The following is a 19,804-nucleotide window of genomic DNA, read 5'->3' on the forward strand; positions in this document are numbered from 1 at the left end:
CTGTCTATGAAACTCAGCTAAATTTCATCCGCTAATTTAAAAGAACTAGAGACTGATAATTATTATTTTTTTCATATTACTGTTGTGCATGCTCTTAAGTCTCCTCACCAGCCTACTGCCAGAGTAGATGAACAGAACAGAAGTATTAATTGCTAGGAGTTAATTTGCTCAGATCACCAAATTGAGCACATATTAATAAATAATAACGGTGGTTGGTTGCACTTGCTAAGGAGAGATGTGGTCTCAGGCTAGCTTTAGCAGAGACAGTCTAACTCGGTTCCATATATAATGAAGGCAGCAGTGGCTAGCTCAGGCTCCCAGCAACCCTTGGCATAACTCGCTCGTTCGTACACGAGAAGTCGAGAACAAGCATCCATCCTAGCTCACTCTTCCACCTGTCTTTCTCAGCCTCTCTCTATTCCTCTTCACTCTCTCGAATAGATAGAGAGACCCGAGGTAGAGCAAGACCTCGATCAACGAGTGAAGCAAAGGGCAGCATGATGCACCGGCTTGTCGTCGAAGCTAGGTAATCTCATTTCATTTCAGCCTCTTCATTTCACTGTGTCCCATGACGGCAGAAGAGATGTCTATTTGTTTTGGTCCAGCTTTACGCACCTTGTGCATGTTTTCTGTATTTATCTTTGATCTGGGGGCTTTTCAGGAGAAGAGCAGCCCCGGTGGCGATGGCCGCCGGCGGGGTGGCGGGCGGCGAGCGGTGGATGTCGTCGTCGGCAGCCAGCAAAGGAAGGTAGGAGGAAACATCCAATCCAAGGACAACTTGTTGCTTAGCAGTTTGCATCCAACTTTGCATTTGCATAGTGAGTGGACAGTAGAGTGGAGGAGGGGACATATTAACTGTTCGTTTGGATTTAATCTGTACCGATTTATACCGAGTGTTTTTGTCTTTATATATTGTAGTTTATATATTGTAGCAGTTCAAATTAGCCTTAGCCATCAGCTGCAGCAGAGCCAGCTGCCATTTTGCATAGATACTGCAGAAACTTTGGCGTTATCCCTTGCATAATGACACCTCTGATCTCTCCAATCCAGGGTGTTAGATTAGATTAGAGCGTCCCTTGCGTACGACTCTGATCTCTCCAGTTCAGGGTGTTAGATTAGAGTAGGGATGGATCCAGATATTTATTCGGATGTCATTTTTTGGTCTTCTTTCTTTTATTGTGAACAACTAACATTTAGAATTTGCTATGTAAATTTATATTCTTGTTTTTAGCATTGAGACTATTAATCTTCACAAAAAATAAACATTAAATTCATTCTATATCTTTTTAAATAATTTATATAAAATTCGGATGTCTATCCGAATACGGATTCGGATGTTTTTTCACCATTTTTGTTGTATGGAGAAGATAATGTACATAAAAAATTATACAAAAATTCATTTAAATACTTCATAATATTCTTAATAACATTGCCGAAAACTAACTTTAAATTCTATGTATATCTATGCTAAAATATTAGATTTGTGATACAAGTCGGATGTTTTAGGAACATCCCTAGATTAGAGCATATCGAACGGACTATATAAAATAAAGTCTAAAGACTATGATTTAGTTATTCTCTAAAATAAATAACCCTACAAGATGCTAAAATACTGCAGCTGTCTTTATAAAGAGAAAATTCTCTGCCATCGCAAATTTATCGAGTATCTTATTCCACATCGTAAATACCATAATTCCTTCTATGCTGTAATTTCGTATCCTTTTATATCATCTTCGAAGAGTAAGAAAATTGAATGTCCTAATCTCTTCTATGTCACCGTAAATGTAAAAAAATGTATCCGATATAGAACAGATTAAGACATTTACGACGACAAATAAGATACTACAAAAAATTGCAACAGTATATAGAGAATTGTTCTCTTTATAAAATTTACTCATTATCCATATTTAAAAGTGTCATGCCATCTTTTTTTCTGATCTGATCGATCAAGGCACCTGTTCCACTAGCAGGTCATCAACCAATCATTGTCTAGGACTCGATGCATCGCCAGTTTCATGCAATCAACAAGTAGTTGCCAAGTTGATTCATGCACAAAAAGTAATATATGTTGTTGCACAACTACACTAGGGTAAATACTCAAGATATTCATGGATTAGGAAGAGAGTAACTTGGGTCGTCATGAGACTCGTTGGATCCAGATACAACTATGGCTACCAACACAAATATTTTATAGAGGTTCAAACAGTGAAAGCGTAATATCCTACATTGTCTCTGTGGCAAATGAACTGTTGAATACGAAGATGAACAAAATTGCATACTCAGATATTGTTTGAGCCAGATGACCAATTAACTCTCCCTATCCTTTTGGTTATGGTGGAAAATGTAGACAACCTAGCTCTTGTTGACCTCCCTCTATAAAACCTTGGTTCAGCCTAGCTTGTGCAGTTGAATCAACCTTCAAATGGTCTTCTCTATGTTGCTCTACTCTCCCATTTATATCATAGGTGAGAAAAGAGTTACATACCTGTTGGATAATGGACAATAGCCAATAAAGGTTTAGCTATTCTTGTCTTGTTGTGGACGAAGAGCCATACGAAGTGCACGTCTCGATCGCACTACAGTGTCGATAGTGTCTTGCTACTGTGGCAGTAGTGGCGGTCCTGAGATTTTGGGGGCCCAGGACAGGATTTAAAATAGGGGCCCTTCTAATTCTTTTTATATATAAATATTACTAATATAAACACTTAAGATACATCTAAAATATTTATATCAAGAAAGAAGTAAACAAATAGATACACATTACAATATTAACTTAAGAGTTTCTTCTAACATGTTTAGATAAGATCGAATTGTGAACATATCGTAGCCATAGACTCTTTGATACTTCATTGCTAAACTATTATGTCATACATTGATAGTCTAATTACTGAATTTATATCTAGGATCAGGGCCCTATGGATCTGGGGTCCGAGGCGGCCGCCCCTCTGCCCCACCCCAGGGTCGTGGATGTGTGGCAAATATGTCCAATACTGATAGGTATCGAGTCCACATTGTTGAGTATGACATAGTTGGTAAATAATGTAGATGTATGTATTTTACAATGCTTACGAGTATGCCTACACATTGAGGCATAACTATAGTAACAACAACACGCGATATAAAGCAGACGTGGGTACAATTGTGACCTTAGATATGGTGACAATATACTCCATTGACCGTAACATCGTCCATCACATTTAATGTGATGGACCGAAGACTTATCTTGACCACCTAGCACCACATGACCATCCTGTGGTACTGGATTTGTACAACCCGAGGTGTTTGTACCATAGAGGTGTATTGAAGAATGTCTGATGGGTCTAGTTATGAGTCCTACCTAGCCTGTAGGGGTCATAGGGCTTGATGAGCCTAAGGCTTGGTCCCTGACACGACATTGAAGGCTTGAGAGGCGAACAACCACCATTTTGGAAGACCTCGAAGACCTAAGGGCACGGAGATTTGGTCCATTGGTCTAGAGGGCCCAATAGCTCCCTCATCCAAACATACGGGGAGTTTGTCTCTAGTAGCTCCCCTATGCACATGGAGACAAGAATCTCCCTATATATAGGGAAGCAATATGCTCCTCCTATACATTATTTATCAGTTTTTAACCCTAATTAGACTCTAATTAGAGTCTGTGACATGATAACAATACATATTGTGGTAGTACAAACATTGTATGATTTTTTTAAAAAAATCAAAAAATAATAAATATGTGTTAATTAATTGTGTTATAGGGAAGCTATATAGGAGAAATTGTTGGGGACAAATTGTATGTATATAGGGGAGAATCTTTTAAGAGGAATAGTAAAAAATGTTAGAAAGTACAAATAATGGAAGATGTATAGGGAAAATTGTTCGAGAGAGTCTAATGAGCTCTAAATTTTACGCTATGAAATTTAAGGATCAGATCATATTTACATCAGACTCCGTTTCTATTCATTTATGAACTAAAATTAATCGAGAACTCAAACGCATCAGGAAGAAACATTTAAATGATGATACAGTTTCATTCCTACCTGAGGCTCCCATTCTTAGCTAAAATTAGGCATGGTCCCGCGGTGTGTGGGGCCTTATAGAAGTATGAGGCTGATATTGGTTGAACCCACTTTGGATTCCCCTTTATTGATGAGATCTTTGAAGATACTCGCCCCGTTGTTTTTTGTTTGTCATGCTTTAGTTTAAAAAATAAACTAACGAACAAATATTCAAGAACAGATGTAGTACATTGCTAGTACTAGATATATAGTCTTTCTTGAACATTGGCAACATGAGATAGAGTCTGTTGAAGATTAATTTTTTAATAATTGCGCTATTTATATTTATAAAAACGATTTACCAAGTCTATCGTAGATCATCTTGAATTAGATTACATGAGATTAGCCTAAGGTTAGTCGTTCAAATTGAATAACTAACTTTAGACAGAAAAGTTAGGTAAAGTGTGGCAAATTAGTCATCAAACCAAACATGCACTTGATTCCAAGACTGCATCTGTACTGTACTGCATGCAGGTGTAGCACGTCTGCTACTGTTGTGCCATGTGATTGATCTCAGCCTCACACAAGTGGCAGAAGGTATGGTACTCGTAGTCGTAGGCGAGAGGGCGAGAGACAGCGAGAGGACAGGATGTGTAGCGTGGGCCCGCACGTACGTTTGCTTGTGAGTTGGAAGCACGGCAGCTTCCAAGAACAGTGCGCTGCTGTTCCCACAGTGCTGTCAGCTCCTTTTCCAAGTGCCGAGAATCTTGCCGTTAACCACGCGCCCGAGTTTCCTGGGTTCCTCCCGTCATATTCTCTGCCTGTGCACTGTCATTGCAAGTTTTTTTTAACCTTATGTATCTATAAATAATTTTGATTTACGAACCCTACTTATATAGTGTGCTCACTTATGATGTAGAGGCTCTGTATTGTATCATGCAGTTTTTTTAGATGTCTATTGTATCTGAAAAATCGATCTCTTAGTTCAAATCTCAACGCTTGCTAGAGTTTTGTCATTTTCTGTTACGGCCCGTTTGGATCATTAGAATTGAATTTCATTCTAATAATAGTAATTTAGGCATATATCAATTAAGTTAATTCAGTTTTATGTAAAATATATTTTTATACTATTATTAACAAGATGTCGGAGATATTTATGTGCTACATTTTTACTATAGAGGAGTGAGACGAATAGTGTCATGTAAGTTATAGAGTAGAAACAAATTCTTTGCATAAAATCATTTCCCACCCTCCACCCCATGAATTTGAGATAGACTTATATCAGAACTTTGGAAAGGGGTGAAACGTCAAATTCCAAACTAAATAAGTTACTTTGTTAAATGAATTTCAATTCCTCTAAAATAAAGGGATCTAAACGCCCCGTTAAATTTTTAGCCACTACTACAAGTTTCAATGTGGACCATAATAAATTGTAAATCTGGCATATTGAATGCACAATCTATTCTGCCACCAAACACTCCGTATCCCACAGGCTAGTAGGGAAGATTGCGCTGATCACCGGAGGCGCGAGCGGGCTGGGCAAGGCCGCGGCCCGCGAGTTCATCGAGGAAGGCGCGGGGGCCGTAGTCCTCGCGGACATCAACTCCAAGCTGGGCCTCGAGACGGCCCACGAGCTGGGCCCGGACGCCCACTTCGTGCACTGCGACGTGGCCGTCGAGGACAGCGTCGCCGCGGCCGTGGACGCCGCCGTGGCGCGCCACGGCCGGCTGGACGTCATGCTCAACAGCGCCGGCGTAGTGGGCCCGCTGACCCCAGGCACGTCGCGGGTCGCCAGCCTGGACCTGGCGCAGTTCGACTCCGTCATGTCCGTGAACGTGCGCGGGACGCTGGCCGGGATCAAGCACGCCGCGCGCGCCATGCTGGCGGCGGCGCCCGCGGGGGCAGGAGGAGGAGGAGGAGGAGCAGGAGGGTCGATCCTCTGCATGGCGAGCGTCAGCGGCATCCTCGGCGGGCTGGGCACGTACCCGTACTCGGTGTCCAAGTTCGCCATCGCGGGGATCGTCAAGGCCGCGGCGGCCGAGCTGTCGCGCCTCGGCGTCCGCGTCAACTGCATCTCGCCGTACGCGGTGCCCACGCCGATGGTGCTGGGCCAGTTCTCCGCGATGCTGGGCGGGGCAGCCGACGAGGCGCAGGTGGCGGCCATCGTCAGGGGCCTCGGGGAGCTCAGGGGCGCCACCTGCGAGGCCGTCGACATCGCCAGGGCCGCCGTGTACCTGGCCTCCGACGACGCCAAGTACGTGTCTGGCCACAACCTTGTGGTCGACGGTGGCTTCACGAGCTACAAGCACATGAACCTGCCCTTCCCTACCAAGCCACATGAGTGACTTAATTGCCAGAAGCTTGTGATTCAGGTGTCATTCTGCTACTGTTTGATTTGTACAAAACTGCACCTAACCGCGAGGAAGAAGAGAGTGGGAGTTGTTGTCATCTTGGTTGTAAGTGACTTTAATTTTCAGCCCATGCAACTACGCAATGATCCGCATGGATTCAGTAGAAAAGAAAGTGGCTACGCAGTTGCTGCTTTCTTCCTTAAATATTCTGGTTTGGAAAAAGCCCAAATTACTACCTTCAAATGTTGATTATGTGTCCAGATAACTCTAAACTAATGTTTGGTTCAGTTTACTACTGTTAACTATTTCAGTCAGTCCAATTTAACTATTAACAAAAAATATATTTTTTTCTCTTTGTACAGGCTGAATTTTAATTTTTTAAACTTGTGACAGTGGACATCATAAATTATTTTTAAAACTACATTATAGATTTTATATTATTATGTTTAATACGTTTTTAGTGTTAATTTATTATTATATGTCATAACTCATAACGACATAACCTATCATTACTGGAAAACACTCGGCGAAGGCTTTGCCGAGTGTGACACTCGACAAAGAGAGCTCGACGAAGTGTACATCGGCAAAGAAAAATCGTCGTCACGACGTTTGGTAACTGAGACGGAACCTGTGCCGAGTGTACTAGGTGACACTCGGCAAAGAGTATCCCTTTGACGAGTGCCCGGTGGACTAGCACTCGACAATGGTTGTTTCTTTGCCGAGTACCATGGCTACAACATTCGGCAAAAAGGCTTTACTGGTGCCCATGTGTGCCTTCTTTGCCGAGTGTTATGGCCTAGGCACTCGGCAAAGCATCTCTTTGCCAAGTGTAACACTCGGCAAAGTGACCAGTATACCCCTTTTTAATTTGATACCTAGATTCCCTCCAAACAAACAAAATATATCACATAATCATCAAAGATATCACATAATCATCGCAGATATCACATATACATCACATATCTCACAAAGACCATAAATCAAACAAGTTCTCACAAAGCATTACCAACATGTTCAAACACAAACATAAGTATCCAACACTCAAGAACATAAGTCTGAAGTATCTCACAAAGCATTACCAACATTAAACAAGTTCAGATTGGGTTATCTCACAAATTATTAACAACACTAACAAAGATAATATCTCATCGAAGTGGGCGGTCGGACTGGTGCGGCGATGGGCTGGTGTCACACCCGGTTTTAGAAGGCAAACCGAATGCGAACCATGTACGTGCCAGGATCAGTTATTCACGTACACAGCAGTTACATAATATGGACATCATCACATAGTGCTCAAAATAGTATTAAAAGGGAAATAATAGTCGTTTACATCATACGTCCGAGACGTCCATATAGTCCTTACAATAAATCAAAGTGCGGAAAAGAAACGTAGATAACCGCGGCCTTCACAGGCAGCCGACTGGGGGTTGCCGCTAACCCACACCTAGAACTCGTCGTAATCTTGGAACTCCTGGAAGTCTCCTTCCACAGCTTCATCTTCGCCTGAGCAGTGGTTGCAATGCTGACAACCTGGGGATGGGGGGGGTTTGGTGTGTAGAGCAAGGGTGAGTACACATCAACATACTCAGCAAGTATCCTGTTTGGCTGTAGTGGACTAGCTTTATGTGGGGATAAGTCAAGCAGTTGCTTTTAGTTGGTCAGATTATTATTTACTAATAGAAAGCCAGGTTTTAGTATTAACCCAAGTTGTTAACCCGATGTACCCTTTCCAAACGGAAAGAATACCACTTACCAGCACCATAATCATAACCAAAACCATCAATCTCATAACCACCTGTACCAAAGTATCTCTGATCAAGTACCACTAATCACTGGAGCTCCCTTGGCCGCTCATAACCGCGAGCACGGCTGATATATCAGTTTTCAAACACTCTGCAGAGGTTGTGCACTTTACCCACAAGCCGTGATTCCCATTCTGCCCGGAGATCATGACTCTCCATTGATCACTACCAAGGTGACCCAGCAGGGCATCACTACGTAGCCTTTACGAAGATTCCCCGGGACTATAGCCACCCGTTAGGTTTCCTAAATGCACCGCACTCCTCCCCAAGGGGCGAACCCAAACTTGGCAGAGCGAGCCGCATACACCGAGCCCCATTGACGGCACGACGGCTAAGTGAACTACACCCCGGATCCTCTAATTATTCAGTTAAGGGCACCCCATTCCACCCTCATGGTTGCACTGTTTTCCCGGGCGGTCATCCATAGAACAGGTCCTTACGGAGAGGCACTCGAGAAACCGCTCGAGCCCCCTTGATGACCACAAGTACCACATCATAATAAGAGAAGGGAAAAACAGCGTATCATAGATATTCTCATCATGTTCATTGATTAGAGTTAAGCAATAGCATAAAGCTAAACAGTAATAATCCAACCCAGATAGGTAAACAAGGACATGGATAACAAAAGCTAGTCAATCCTTAGGCATAAATGTGTAAAGCGGGAGGTGAATTAAAGAATGAATAGGACAGAGATAGGTCAAGGGACACTTGCCTCCACAAACCGACTGCTGCTCAGGGGCTTCTCCTGCGAGTTCCTCGGGCTCTTCAACCGGATCGTTCTCTAAGCGGGTGCAAACATACATACATCCATCCATTGAAATTAGGAAACCAACAGTACACCATACAAGAGAACAAGTAAAGCAAATATGCATAGAATACCACATACGATAATGAATTTACCTTGGTTAGAAAGAAACGAGGGAAAGTTTCGCAAGGGTTGAGGCTTATGCTCGAGGGACACTACGGGTAAACGAAAGACTAGACGTCACGTGCTCTAGTTTTAATTAGTTCTAACAAAAGAATTAGCTACATGCACTAATGTAATCGCAACCACTTTTAGTAGATTAACATTGAACGAGATAGATGATTAGTTATACAAATTAACTAACGTAACCAATTTCCAAATTGAGACTCCTATCTTATTAATATAAACGACGTGATTAGCGCATATAGGAGACGAGGGGTTAGGGGGGGTAGACGAGGCACGACGAGTCGTGCCAAGGCACGCGCACTACGCGGGCACGCACGCGAGGCCGCACGCACACGCCACGGACTAACCGTACGCACGTCGGGGCCGTGCGCTAGCCGAGCTCAAAGCCGCGCGCCATAGGCACGCTGGGCCAAGCTCGAGGCCACGCAGGGGCCGACACGACGCGAGCAAGGCACGGCGGGGCGAGCGGGCAAGCACGCCGGGGCCAGCGAGCGCGAGCGAGCGAGGACGCGGCCGGACGAGGCCGAGCGCGGGGACGGGCGGCCGAGCCGGGACACGGGGGCGGTTGAACCGGGGGGGGGGCGCCGAGCTCGCCGGGAGGCGGGCGCGCGCGGGCGGCTCGCCGGAGCGGGCGCGAGGGCGGGGCCGAGCGGGGCCGGACGAGGGCGGCCAAGCCGGGGAGCGGGGCCGAGGGGCGCGGCCGAGCGCGGGACGGGGCGGTGGCTCGCCGGAGCGGCCGGGCGCGGGCTCGCCGGAGGCGAGGCGGGGCGGCACGGGGCAGCCGAGCTCGCCGGAGCGGGGTCGGGCGAGGGCGGCCGGGGCGGGGCGCGCCGGGGCGAGGCGAGGGCGGGCGCGGCGGCGCCGGCCGAGGACGGCGCGGGGGCGGCCGGGGGAGGCCGGACGGGCGAGGGAGGAGGAGGGAGAAGGGGGAAGGAGAGGGGAGGAGGGGGGGGCCTCACCGGAGGGGGGCGGCGCGGCGGCGGCGCCGGGGAGGGGAGAGGCGGCGGCGGCGGCGCTAGGGCAAGGGGCGGCGCGGTTAGGGTTTAGGGAGAGAGAGAGAGCGAGGGAATGACGGGCGGGGCCCGCGGGAGGGATTTTTGGAAAAAGAAAAAAGGAGGGGGAGGGAGGGACGGCTGGGCCGGCCATGGGCCCAAAGCGGGGGCGCGGTGGGGGGCGAGGTGGGCCGCGGCCAAGCCGGCCCACGACGCGAGGGGGGGGGGGGGAGGGGGCGAGCCGGCTGGGCCGACCGGCCAGCCGGGCCGCGCGCGCCAAGGGGGGGGGGGCTGGGCCAAAAAGGAGAAGAGGGAGGGGGAAAGAAAAGAAAAAGGTTTTTCCTTTTTCCTCAAATCTATTTTCCTAGATGAAGGCTTTCACATTTTTAAACACCCAAAAAATATGCATGGTTCGGCATGATGCTTCACACAAAATAAAGTAATTTAGGGTTTTTCTTTACACGGGAAATCCAAGCCAAATCCCGTTATAACTTTGGAAAAGATCAAGGTTTAGCGAGGGAACGAGAAAAGAAAAGGGGTAACGCCTGAATTTGGTGAGAGACAAGAAGAAAAAAATTCTACCCCCAAATTCAGGGCGTTACAAACCTATCCCCCTTAAAAGAATCTCGCCCTCAAGATTCAGGGTTGGCTAGCAAAGAGCTCAGGGTATTTAGCCATCAGATCATCTTCACGCTCCCAGGTTGCCTCTTCCTCAGAGTGGTGATTCCATCTGACCTTGCACATTCTGATGGTCTTCCTTCGGGTGACCCTGTCTGCAATCTCAAGGATTTGCACTGGCTTCTCAACGTAGGTCAAGTCCTCCTGGACTTCAAGACCTTCCACTGGCAACTGCTCTTCTGGCACACGCAAGCACTTCCTCAACTGAGACACATGAAAGACATCATGCACAGCTGACAAATTCTCTAGCAAACTGAGCTGATAGGCCACTTCTCCACGTCTTGCAAGAATCTGATACGGACCAATGTAGCGGGGGGCTAGCTTGCCTTTCACTCCAAATCTTCTGACTCCTCTGATCGGTGACACTTTCAGATAGACAAATTCTCCGACTTCGAAACTCAGCTCTCTTCTTCTTGTGTCTACATAGCTTCGCTGCCTCGATTGCGCTATCTTCAGATTCTCTCGGACCTTCTTGATGTTCTCTTCGGCTTCAAGCAAAATGTCTGGCCCAAACACTTGCTTCTCTCCAGGCTGATCCCATTGCAACGGAGTTCTGCAACTCCTTCCATAGAGCGCCTGAAATGGTGACATCTTCAAACTGGCCTGGTAACTGTTGTTATAGGAAAACTCTGCATAAGGCAATCTCTTATCCCATCCGGACTGATCTTGCAATGCACAGGCTCTCAACATGTCTTCAAGAATTTGATTGGTCCTTTCGGTCTGGCCATCTGTCTGCGGATGATAAGCTGAACTGAAATTCAGATGCGTGCCCAAGGCTTCATGCAACTGCTGCCAGAAATGAGAGGTGAACTGCGTTCCTCTGTCTGACACTATCTTCTTTGGCACACCATGAAGACAAACGATCCGAGACATATACAATTCTGCCAATACGGCACTGCTGTAGTTGGTCTTGACAGGTATGAAGTGGGCTGACTTGGTCAAGCGGTCCACTACTACCCAAATGGAATCGTAGCCGGCTCGAGTGCGAGGCAATCCGACTATGAAATCCATACCAATTTCATCCCATTTCCACTGAGGGATCTGCAACGGTTGCAACAATCCAGCAGGTCTCTGGTGTTCTGCCTTAATTCTTTGGCAACTATCGCACATAGCCACATGCTCTGCGATTTCCCTCTTCATTCCGTACCACCAGAATTTCTTCTTCAGATCCTGATACATCTTCTCACTACCAGGGTGAATCGAATAGGCTGTCTCATGAGCTTCCTTAAGAATCAACTCCCGAATGGACTGAACATTGGGAACACACAAGCGGTCTTTGAACCATATCACGCCTTCTGCATCTTCTCGAAAATCTTTGCCTTTGCCATCTAGAATCAGTCGCCGGATCTCACTGATTTTCTCATCATTCTTCTGCGCTTCTTTGATTTCGCGCTCCAAGGTAGGTTCCAACTCAACTGTGACTCCTCGCGAATTGTTCAGAAATCCGAGACTCAACTTGTCAAACTCCTTGGCCAACTCATAAGGCATCGGTCGAGCGACCATCAGGTTGACTTGACTCTTTCTGCTCAAAGCATCTGCCACTACGTTGGCTTTGCCTGGATGGTAATGGATCTCCAACTCATAGTCTTTGATCAACTCTAACCATCTTCGTTGCCTCATGTTCAACTCTGACTGAGTGAATATGTACTTCAGACTCTTGTGATCTGTGTAAACATCGCATCTCTGTCCATACAGGTAATGCCTCCATGTCTTCAGTGCATGAACCACTGCTGTCAACTCTAGATCATGGATTGGGTAGTTCTTCTCATGAACCTTCAGCTGTCGGGACGAGTAAGCCACAACTCTTCCCTCTTGCATCAACACACATCCCAAACCTGTGTAACAAGCATCACAATACACCGAGAAGGGCTTGTGCACATCAGGCAAGACTAGGACAGGTGCTGTAGTCAACTTCTCTTTCAGCGCTTCAAAGGCCTCTTGGCATTTCTGGGTCCACTTGAACTCAACTTTGTTGCCTAGCAACGCTGTCATTGGTTTCGCAATCTTCGAAAACCCTTCAATGAATCGCCGATAATATCCGGCCATTCCGATGAAACTCTTGATTCCTCTAGCATCTGTTGGCGCTTTCCAGTTCAAAATGTCTGCCACTTTCTTCGGATCCACAGCCAATCCTTCCTTGTTGATTATGTGACCCAAGAACAGGACTTCACTGATCCAGAACTCACACTTGCTCAACTTTGCATACAGCTGGTGCTCTCGCAGTCTCTGCAATACCATCCTCAAATGATCTGCGTGCTCTTCTTCGCTTTGAGAATAAACCAGAATGTCATCAATGAAGACCACCACAAACTTATCAAGGTAATCCATGAATACACTGTTCATCAAGTTCATGAAGAACGCTGGCGCATTGGTCAAACCAAAAGACATCACTGTGAACTCATACAAACCATACTTGGAAATGAATGCCGTCTTCGGAATGTCCGAAGGTCGGATCCTGAGCTGATGATAACCTGACCTCAGATCAATCTTGGAGAACACACTGGCTCCTCTCAACTGGTCGAACAGATCTTCTATTCTGGGCAAAGGATACTTGTTCTTGATCGTGACCTCATTCAAAGCTCGATAATCGATACACATCCTTTTGGTGCCATCTTTCTTTTCCACAAATAGGACAGGGGCGGCCCAAGGCGAGGTGCTTGGCCGAATGTAACCTTTCTCTGACATCTGCAGAATGCAACCACACATCAGAACTGATCTGGCAAATCTTGCAGCATAAGAAAAGAGTGTAGAATTCTTCAACAGCACTAAACAGATGAGCATCTTCACTGATCTCCAACACAGACCACACAGCTTCTAAGATAAAGAGGAAAGTGGAATAAAAGGTTTCCCAACTATATAGCCAACTCTATTAACATAATAGGTAAACCAAAATGCGGGGGATACCCACACTCTGGTGACAGTCATTACAAAGATCCAAACCAAACATAGTTCATCATGACAACCATAAATGCACAGGATATAGCAAACTACCCTGTCTAACTAAGACTAACTAAGACCGAGACTAACGCTAAGACTGAAGCTTCTATGTATATATTTCGTATTAATTACAAGATCCAACTCTAACGATCTATGGTTCTAGAGTTATCTTGGTCTTGCAGGCGGGATTGCCATAAGACTGGTGTCCACGCTGAGGTGAGCGGTACGGGTGCTGAGTCCCGACGGGAGCGGGGGAACCACCGTCCAGGTGACGACGTTCCGCGCGCTCAGCCCGTAGCAGGGCGATCTCAGCACGAGCCCTACTCAGCTCGTCTAATGCATGGTCCAGCTCCGTGTTTAGCACGGCGGCTAGGTTGACTGTGCTGCTCAACCTAGGATTGCCCTCACCTACAGGTGAGACAATCACGCCTCCTGTGCTGCCAGATGGACGGCGGGGGTAATACTTCAGGTCAAGACCGTCAGCTGCCCCACCGAAAACCGAGCAGTAGTGCGAAAGCGCACGCCGTGCAGCATCTTGCATGGCTGCCTCAGCTGAGTCCCGCTCAGAGATGGAATAGTGCTCTGAACAGGCCTCTGCACCCTGGAGACTGTTCTCCGGGCAGCGCACCAAGCAAGTCGCCTCCCAGCGGTCCGGGTAGACCCCGCGACTGTGCTGGTAGACCACACAGCGATACTCGACGGACCAAGTATGCCGGTTAAATGCCCGACGTAGCAGGGTGTCGAGCGCGTCGTGGAAGTGACACCCGCGAGCAGCGTCACGAGTGATGGGTCGAGCAACCCATCCTTCCGGCTCAGGATTAGCAGAGAAGTCGGTGTCGTGGCTCGAGCTGTCGTCGCCACCTCCGTCGTCTGGGTCTCCTCCAGCAGCTACTCCAGAAGCTGGGGCGCCCAGTGGTGATGCAGGGGGCGCCTCCAGAGGAAGCACAGGGGAGCAGCTCCTCACAGACTCTATCTCCTGGTGGAGCGAGAAAGAAGAGCCCTGCTGCTCCTGTCGTCGACGCTCCTGCTCCTCACGCAGGCGGTGGTGTAGTCTCTCCAAGTGGCTGGACTGTCCGGCCACGGGACGGCGAAGCGGACGCTCAGCAAGGCGGGAAGGTAAGAAGGGGATGACTGACTTTCGTGCAGTGTGTCTAAGTCGAGCCATCTACAAAAGACATCGCAAGCAAAAGGGTAAGAACAGAATTAATATGACCAGCAAATAATGAATCATAAGTAAATGAAGGATTAGAATAAAACATGATTATCAGCAAGGTATAATATATAGTAGAACATAGGTTTGGTCGGTATGACCAACTTTTGAAGGGATATCAATGTCAAGGCAGAGACAGAGGTCTATAGTCCTTAGAACGACCATTCTATTCTAGGTTAGCGGTCCTACAGTCAGCACGGCTTTGATACCACTTATGTCACACCCGGTTTTAGAAGGCAAACCGAATGCGAACCATGTACGTGCCAGGATCAGTTATTCACGTACACAGCAGTTACATAATATGGACATCATCACACAGTGCTCAAAATAGTATTAAAAGGGAAATAATAGTCGTTTACATCATACGTCCGAGACGTCCATATAGTCCTTACAATAAATCAAAGTGCGGAAAAGAAACGTAGATAACCGCGGCCTTCACAGGCAGCCGACTGGGGGTTGCCGCTAACCCACACCTAGAACTCGTCGTAATCTTGGAACTACTGGAAGTCTCCTTCCACAGCTTCATCTTCGCCTGAGCAGTGGTTGCAATGCTGACAACCTGGGGATGGGGGGGGGTTTGGTGTGTAGAGCAAGGGTGAGTACACATCAACATACTCAGCAAGTATCCTGTTTGGCTGTAGTGGACTAGCTTTATGTGGGGATAAGTCAAGCAGTTGCTTTTAGTTGGTCAGATTATTATTTACTAATAGAAAGCCAGGTTTTAGTAATAACCCAAGTTGTTAACCCGATGTACCCTTTCCAAACGGAAAGAATACCACTTACCAGCACCATAATCATAACCAAAACCATCAATCTCATAACCACCTGTACCAAAGTATCTCTGATCAAGTACCACTAATCACTGGAGCTCCCTTGGCCGCTCATAACCGCGAGCACGACTGATATATCAGTTTTCAAACACTCTGCAGAGGTTGTGCACTTTACCCACAAGCCGTGATTCCCATTCTGCCCGGAGATCATGACTCTCCATTGATCACTACCAAGGTGACCCAGCAGGGCATCACTACGTAGCCTTTACGAATATTCCCCGGGACTATAGCCACCCGTTAGGTTTCCTAAATGCACCACACTCCTCCCCAAGGGGCGAACCCAAACTTGGCAGAGCGAGCCGCATACACCGAGCCCCATTGACGGCACGACGGCTAAGTGAACTACACCCCGGATCCTCTAATTATTCAGCTAAGGGCACCCCATTCCACCCTCATGGTTGCACTGTTTTCCCGGGCGGTCATCCATAGAACAGGTCCTTACGGAGAGGCACTCGAGAAACCGCTCGAGCCCCCTTGATGACCACAAGTACCACATCATAATAAGAGAAGGGAAAAACAGCGTATCATAGATATTCTCATCATGTTCATTGATTAGAGTTAAGCAATAGCATAAAGCTAAACAGTAATAATCCAACCCAGATAGGTAAACAAGGACATGGATAACAAAAGCTAGTCAATCCTTAGGCATAAATGTGTAAAGCGGGAGGTGAATTAAAGAATGAATAGGACAGAGATAGGTCAAGGGACACTTGCCTCCACCAACCGACTGCTGCTCAGGGGCTTCTCCTGCGAGTTCCTCGGGCTCTTCAACCGGATCGTTCTCTAAGCGGGTGCAAACATACATACATCCATCCATTGAAATTAGGAAACCAACAGTACACCATACAAGAGAACAAGTAAAGCAAATATGCATAGAATACCACATACGATAATGAATTTACCTTGGTTAGAAAGAAACGAGGGAAAGTTTCGCAAGGGTTGAGGCTTATGCTCGAGGGACACTACGGGTAAACGAAAGACTAGACGTCACGTGCTCTAGTTTTAATTAGTTCTAACAAAAGAATTAGCTACATGCACTAATGTAATCGCAACCACTTTTAGTAGATTAACATTGAACGAGATAGATGATTAGTTATACAAATTAACTAACGTAACCAATTTCCAAATTGAGACTCCTATCTTATTAATATAGACGACGTGATTAGCGCATATAGGAGACGGGGGGGGGGGGGGGGGGGTAGACGAGGGGTTAGGGGGGGTAGACGAGGCACGACGAGTCGTGCCAAGGGACGCGCACTACGCGGGCACGCACGCGAGGCCGCACGCACACGCCACGGACTAACCGTACGCACGTCGGGGCCGTGCGCTAGCCGAGCTCAAAGCCGCGCGCCATAGGCACGCTGGGCCAAGCTCGAGGCCACGCAGGGGCCGACACGACGCGAGCAAGGCACGACGGGGCGAGCGGGCAAGCACGCCGGGGCCAGCGAGCGCGAGCGAGCGAGGACGCGGCCGGACGAGGCCGAGCGCGGGGACGGGCGGCCGAGCCGGGGCACGGGGGCGGTTGAACCGGGGGGGGGGGCGTCGAGCTCGCCGGGAGGCGGGCGCGCGCGGGCGGCTCGCCGGAGCGGGCGCGAGGGCGGAGCCGAGCGGGGCCGGACGAGGGCGGCCAAGCCGGGGAGCGGGGCCGAGGGGCGCGGCCGAGCGCGGGACGGGGCGGTGGCTCGCCGGAGCGGCCGGGCGCGGGCTCGCCGGAGGCGAGGCGGGGCGGCGCGGGGCAGCCGAGCTCGCCGGAGCGGGGTCGGGCGAGGGCGGCTGGGGCGGGGAAGGGCCGGGGTCGGGGACGGGCCGGGCGGCTCGCCGGGGGCGGCCGGGGCGAGGCGAGGGCGGGCGCGGCGGCGCCGGCCGAGGACGGCGCGGGGGCGGCCGGGGGAGGCCGGACAGGTGAGGGAGGAGGAGGGATAAGGGGGAAGGAGAGGGGAGGAGGGGGGGGCCTCACCGGAGGGGGGCGGCGCGGTGGCGGCGCCGGGGAGGGGAGAGGCGGCGGCGGCGGCGCTAGGGCAAGGGGCGGCGCGGTTAGGGTTTAGGGAGAGAGAGAGCGAGGGAATGACGGGCGGGGCCCGCGGGAGGGATTTTTGGAAAAAGAAAAAAGGAGGGGGAGGGAGGGACGGCTGGGCCGGCCATGGGCCCAAAGCGGGGGCGCGGCGGGGGGTGAGGTGGGCCGCGGCCAAGCCGGCCCACGACGCGAGGGGGGGGGGGAGGGGGCGAGCCGGCTGGGCCGACCGGCCAGCCGGGCCGCGCGCGCCAAGGGGGGGCTGGGCCAAAAAGGAGAAGAGGGAGGGGGAAAGAAAAGAAAAAGGTTTTTCCTTTTTCCTCAAATCTATTTTCCTAGATGAAGGCTTTCACATTTTTAAACACCCAAAAAATATGCATGGTTCGGCATGATGCTTCACACAAAATAAAGTAATTTAGGGTTTTTCTTTACACGGGAAATCCAAGCCAAATCCCGTTATAACTTTGGAAAAGATCAAGGTTTAGCGAGGGAACGAGAAAAGAAAAGGGGTAACGCCTGAATTTGGTGAGAGACAAGAAGAAAAAAATTCTACCCCCAAATTCAGGGCGTTACAGCTGGGCAATCCATGAGGGTTGTTGGATGCTGCCCCAGATTGTCCCTGCATATGGAAGAGATTGCATGTATTATACTAGATGAATATGAATCATGAAGAACTAGAATTTTGATACTCACAGGAGTATGAAACCGAGCAGGGTCAACTGGAGGGAACAACGGAGGTGGTGGAGCGAAACCATGTGCGGCGTCAAGGCTCTGCATGTAGTGGAACATATCTGTCATCCTCTGCTGATCTGCCAAATGAACGTGATAGAACTCATGTTCTGCCAAATGTTATGGATGAGGAAGATGTAGAGTTGTTAGAGGCAATATTGTGTCGTCATACAAATTTATCGATGTTTTCCTGAAAGGTATGGAGTCCCTGATGAATGCAGTAGAAGAGCCTTTGTACGACGAGTCTAAGGGTTGTACCAAATAGTTCACGACGCACCGGTCTGTACTAAATCTATTGATGTTAAAAGCTAGATATGGTTTGTTTGATGCTGGTTTTGATGTGTTCTTTAGTATTATCGTAGACATGCTTCCCAAGGAGATCAAAGTGCCTGCTAACACGTACTATGAAAAGAAACTAATCAGTATGCTCACTATGGGCGTGGAGAAGATCCACACGTGTAGAAATCACTATATCCTTTATTGAGGTGATGATTACAAAGACTTGGAGAGCTGCCCAAAGTGCGGTGCAAGTAGGTGCAAGAGTAATAAAGACTATCGAGAGGAAGAGTGTGTTGCATCTGTGTCTAAAGGGAAAAAAGCAAAAGAAAGCCCAAAAGAAGACCCAACAAACTTCAAAACCCACGAGCAAAGAAAAAGAAGAAGTAGACTATTATGCGCTCAAAAAGATTTCTGCTTTGGTGATGTGGTACCTCCTCGTCATTGATCAATTGGTGTTGTTCGCTAACCCTGAGGATGCCAAACTTATGAGCTGGCATGCTTCTGATGAGCATAAAAACGATGGGAAGCTTCGACATCCAGCTAATGGGAAGCAGTGGCAACAATTCAATGACAAACACCGAGACTTTGCCGATGAAACGAGAAATGTTAGGTTCACACTAAGTACTGATGGAATGAATTCATTTGCTGAGAGTAGCAGCAAGCATAGCACATGGCCGGTGATTCTAACCATCTACAACCTTCCTCCATGGTTGATGCAGAAACGAAAGTACATTTTGCTAACCATCCTTATTTTTGGACCTACACAACCTAGATTTGACCCGGATGTTATTTTTGAAGCCCTTAATGGAGGATATGAAAAAATTATGAGGAACATGTGTTCAAATGTTGGACGAGTATCGTAAAGGTTCATTCACATTGAGAGCAACTATTTTTGTTACGATATACAATTACTCTACTCTCTTCATATTATCAGGCCAGTTTAAGGGAAAAGTTGGTCGCGTAGTATGTATGGATGGAACTGCTTACGTGTACATATATTTGTTCGTGTGTGTGTAAATATATATATGTATATATATAATTCAGTTTTGTTTTGAATATTTAAAAAAGGCGGGAAAA

At 47.9% G+C, this 19,804-nt stretch overlaps 1 protein-coding gene across 1 annotated transcript; it reads left to right on the top strand.

The window, feature by feature from the left end:
• The first annotated feature begins 326 nt into the window (after positions 1-326).
• LOC100382854 (uncharacterized) lies at positions 327-6,424 on the top strand. Its single transcript, NM_001175550.1, is given in 3 exon segments — positions 327-526; positions 662-748; positions 5,470-6,424. Coding segments are annotated over 3 exon segments (969 nt in total). The 5' UTR covers positions 327-497; the 3' UTR covers positions 6,323-6,424.
• Positions 6,425-19,804: the final 13,380 nt, after the last annotated feature.

This window comes from Zea mays, chromosome 4 (assembly GCF_902167145.1).
Source record: "Zea mays cultivar B73 chromosome 4, Zm-B73-REFERENCE-NAM-5.0, whole genome shotgun sequence".
NCBI lineage: Eukaryota > Viridiplantae > Streptophyta > Magnoliopsida > Poales > Poaceae > Zea > Zea mays.